The sequence below is a fragment of the Marmota monax genome, unplaced genomic scaffold (genome assembly GCF_021218885.2).
Source record: "Marmota monax isolate L192 unplaced genomic scaffold, Marmota_monax_Labrador192_F-V1.1 WCK01_AAM20220418_F8-fsc00253, whole genome shotgun sequence".
Classification (NCBI taxonomy): domain Eukaryota; kingdom Metazoa; phylum Chordata; class Mammalia; order Rodentia; family Sciuridae; genus Marmota; species Marmota monax.
The window spans coordinates 82,708-86,896 of NW_026695237.1; the positions used below are offsets into that span (position 1 = coordinate 82,708).

At 40.2% G+C, this 4,189-nt stretch overlaps 1 protein-coding gene across 1 annotated transcript; it reads left to right on the top strand.

Moving 5' to 3' along the window:
• The first annotated feature begins 401 nt into the window (after window positions 1–401).
• LOC124089436 (chorion-specific transcription factor GCMa-like) lies at window positions 402–3,346 on the top strand. Its single transcript, XM_046439472.2, has one exon. It carries the CDS (start codon window positions 984–986, stop codon window positions 2,292–2,294), a length of 1,311 nt encoding a protein of 436 aa, XP_046295428.1. The 5' UTR covers window positions 402–983; the 3' UTR covers window positions 2,295–3,346.
• The last annotated feature ends 843 nt before the right edge of the window (window positions 3,347–4,189 follow it).

Sequence of the window (4,189 nt, forward strand, 5' to 3'; positions counted from 1 at the left end):
GTCAGTCAGAGGTATTGCATAGATCCAATTTTACTATGACCTTTCAATGACACAAAGCAAATATTATCCACCTAATCATTAAATGAACATTCTTCTATATGTTCCATAAATTGATCAATAAATGGGATAGATTTAAACTAAAAAGCTTTTTTTCAGCAAAATAAACAATCAATAATGTGAAGAGAGAGCCCACAGAATGGGAAAAATCTTTATTACACACACACATCAGGCAGAGCACTAATTTTCAGGATATAGAAAGAACTCAAAAACTCAACACCAAAAGAATAAATAACCCAATCAATAAATGGGCTAAGAAAATGAACAGACATTTCACAGAAGAAGATATACAATCAATCAACAAATATAATTAAAAATGTTCAAGATTGTTGGGCCTCCTCCCATAGCTCTCCGACACCATTCTGCTGCTCCAGAATGAAGGCCTATTCATCACACTGCACCAAGCCTTCGGCAATTTGGGCAAATGAAGAAGAGACAGGCTGGATAAATGATAAGAGAATAAAGATCTACAGTGATTGAATCTGTTTGGGCTTACCCTATGAAACAAGAAGGAAGACATCTGTACTTCTTCACAAGGTTCTTCTCAATGTCCATTTCAGTTACAAGGTCCTCAACATAAAGAAGGGGAAAGTTCAGAAGCACACCATAGAATATTCATTACATTGTTGGCTGCTGAGAAGAAACAGGCTGCTTTTACCTATCCTGAGCTGAGAGCATCTAGATTTTGATTGGATTGTTGCCAGAGCTCATTAGCATAGTGTACCCTGACCTGGAATAGGGAACAGGAAAATGACCAGAACTTACTGGGACCTGAACGGGAGATGAGTTCTTGACAATATTGTCTACATCTGGATAAGAAGTCAGAAGGCTGATCCACCTATATCAAGAACCTTTGAGAGCAAATTCTCAAATTCAAATTGAAGGAAATTGAATAGAGGAAAACGTGTGGGTGACCTGACTTTATCATGGAACCTGAAGACTTTGATTCTGAAGACAAAGAGGTATTAAACTGGGACATTAATGACATGAAACTGCCACAGAATGTGAAAAAGACCGACTGGTTCCAGGAGTGGCCAGATTCCTATGTGAAGCACATATACAGCTCAGAAGACAGGAATGCACAGCGGCACCTGAGCAGCTGGGCCATGCGCAACACTAACAACCACAACTCTCGCATCCTCAAGAAGTCCTGTCTGGGTGTGGTGGTGTGCGGCCACAACTGCTCTACCAAGGAGGGGCGCAAGGTCTACCTGAGACCTGCAATCTGTGACAAAGCCCGGCAGAAGCAGCAGAAGAAAAGTTGTCCCAACTGTAATGGGCCTTTGAAGCTGATTCCTTGCCGAGGCCATGGGGGCTTCCCCGTCACCAACTTCTGGAGACACGATGGACGCTTCATATTCTTCCAGTCAAAGGGAGAGCATGATCATCCAAAGCCAGAAACCAAGTTAGAAGCTGAGGCAAGAAGAGCAATGAAGAAAGTGCATGGGGCACCTGCCTCTGTCTCCCTAAAGCTGAAGGGGAACCCAGGATCCAAGTCTCTTCCAGGTGAAACACAAAGTCAGGGAAGTTTACCTTTAACTTGGTCATTCCAGGAAGGTGTCCAATTGCCTGGCAGTTACAGTGGACATTTAATAGCTAACACTCCCCAGCCGAATTCACTGAATGATTGCTTATCCTTCTCCAAGAGTTATGGTTCAGGGGGAACCACTGATCTGGCAGACCCGACTTCCACCTTAGACCCCACTAAGCTGTATGAAAAATGCAGATTTTCCAGTAATAGGATCTACAATAGTGGAGACCTGTTTCAGCCTTCTGCCTCTGGAGTCTACTCAGATTATGACAATCTGCAAGCATGGAATAAAAACGCTGCTTTGGGGAGAAGCCCTCTCAATGACAACTATTGTCCCAATTATCCTTTTCCTCTGACCAGCTGGCCTTGTGACTTCTTTCCTTCCCAGAATTCTTTGGAGAACTTTCCCCAGCAGATTCCCCTGGAACCACCTGCTGCCAAAACTAGCTGCCACCCATTATGGCCAAATCCAGGGGGCGAGCTTTATGAAGAGAAAGTGCCTGTGGATTTCAACAGCTACGTTCCTTCTCTCGCTTACCATCCACCACAGGAAGACCCCTTTCTGTTCACCTACACCCCCCATCCTCACCAGCAATGCTCCCTGCCAGGCAAGAGCACCAAGTGGGATTTTGAGGAAGAAATGACATATATGGGTTTGGATCATTGCAATAATGAAATGCTTCTAAACCTCTGTCCTTTAAGATGACTTAAATTTTTCAACAATCCCTTCCCTCCTGCAAAAAACAAAAAAACCAAAAAAAAAAAAAAAAAACCCAAAAAACAAAAAAAAACAAAAACAAAACAAACAAAAACTACTTTGAGAAATGGCTGGAAGAATTTCCTTAGGAAGCAGCTTTTAAAACATAACTACAGATAAATGGGAATCACAACAAGTGGTAGGCAAAACATTTTTCATGCAAATAATCTTTTTGCCTCCTCCACCCTAATGCTTCCATCCTCAGTAAGGACTAGAAATTTACCCAGCCTGCTGTGTGAAATGCCCTCTGATCTCCCCACCCCACACTCATTGTTTGGGGCTTTTAGCACCTCTGCTACCTATTGGGTTTCATTGTCACAGACACATATCAAATGGAGCAAAGATGTGAAGAGTCCGCCTGCTTAGGATCTCCTCCATGCCTTCTTTTTCATAACAAAAAATGACAGAACCCAGAAACAGAGGGTAGAAAGAGCTGCAGAAGTATATAAAGATAGTCTAGAATTGATATATTTAATACTTTGTTTAGTAATCAAATTCATTTATAAAATATATATTTTCTAGTTGATTTCTAAGACTTGTCAAGACAAGAAGCATGAACTAACTCCATAAAGGACAGCAAAACTAAATGGACACATGAAGAGAATTCCAGTGTTCTCCTACATTACTCACGTCCTTCTCCCTCCTCCTCGCTGACTACACCTTTTAAAGGGATTCGATTCTGTCCGATTTATGTTTATTCTTTATGGCACCTAGCTCAGTGCCAAGTTCATAATATGTAAGAACTGTTTGCTTAGAAAAGTATCTTTGGGGACTGGGCATGTTGCTCAATGCTGAGGTGTATTTAGAACGCACAAGTCCTTGGGTTCAATCCTCAGTACCGAAGAATAAGAAAGAAAAGTCTGTACAATTAACATGGTCATGATTAGCTAGCCATATTTGAATGCAGTTCCTCCTCTTTGCTGAAGTGTGTTAATGCAAACAAATAAGTATTTTTAAAAATAGATGATTTTTTTATTTGTAACAAACGCACATGATATAAAATTAAAAAGTAAAAAAGAAAAAAAAATGTTCAACTTCACTAGTAATTACAGAAATGGAAATCAAAACTACTCTAAGATTCCATCTCACTCTAGTCAGAATGGCAATTATCAAGAATGCAAGCAATAATAAGTGTTGGAAAGGATTAGGGGAAAAGGTACACTCATATATTTCTAGTGGCACTGCAAATTGGCATTACCACTCTGGAAAGAAGTATGGAATTCCTTAAAAAACTTGGAATGGAACCACCATTTGACCCAGCTATCCCACTCCTCAGTCTATGCCCAAAAGACTTAAAAGAAGCATACTATAGCAATGCAGTCACATCAGTGTTTATAGCAGCTCCATTCACAATAGCTAAACTGTAAAACCATCCTAGATGCCCTTTAATAGATGAATGAATGAAGAAACTGCAGTTTATATATACACAATGGAATATTACTCAGAATTAAAAGAGAATAAAATTATGGCATTTGCAGGTAAATGGATGGAGTTGTATAATATGCTAAATGAAGTAAGCCAATCCCCCAAAAAACAAAGGCTGAGTAAGTGGATGTTGATCCATAATGCGGGATGAGCAGGGAGAAAGGGAAGAATGAACTTTGGGCAAAGGTGAGGGAGAGGAGGGGAAGGAACATAGGGGTAGGAAACATGGTGGACTGAGACAGACATCATTAACCTAAGTACATGTATAACTGCACATATGGTGCAACTCTACATTTTATACTACCAAAATAAATGAAAAGCTGTGCTTCATTTGTGTACAATGAACCAAAATGCATTCTACTGTCATGTATAACTAATTAGAAAAAAAATTTAATTGTACACTTCACATGTATGCCATG

Excerpts from the sequence above, each read along its gene's own strand:
- LOC124089436 (XM_046439472.2), top strand. The coding sequence starts at position 984 with ATGGAACCTGAAGACTTTGATTCTGAAGACAAAGAGGTATTAAACTGG.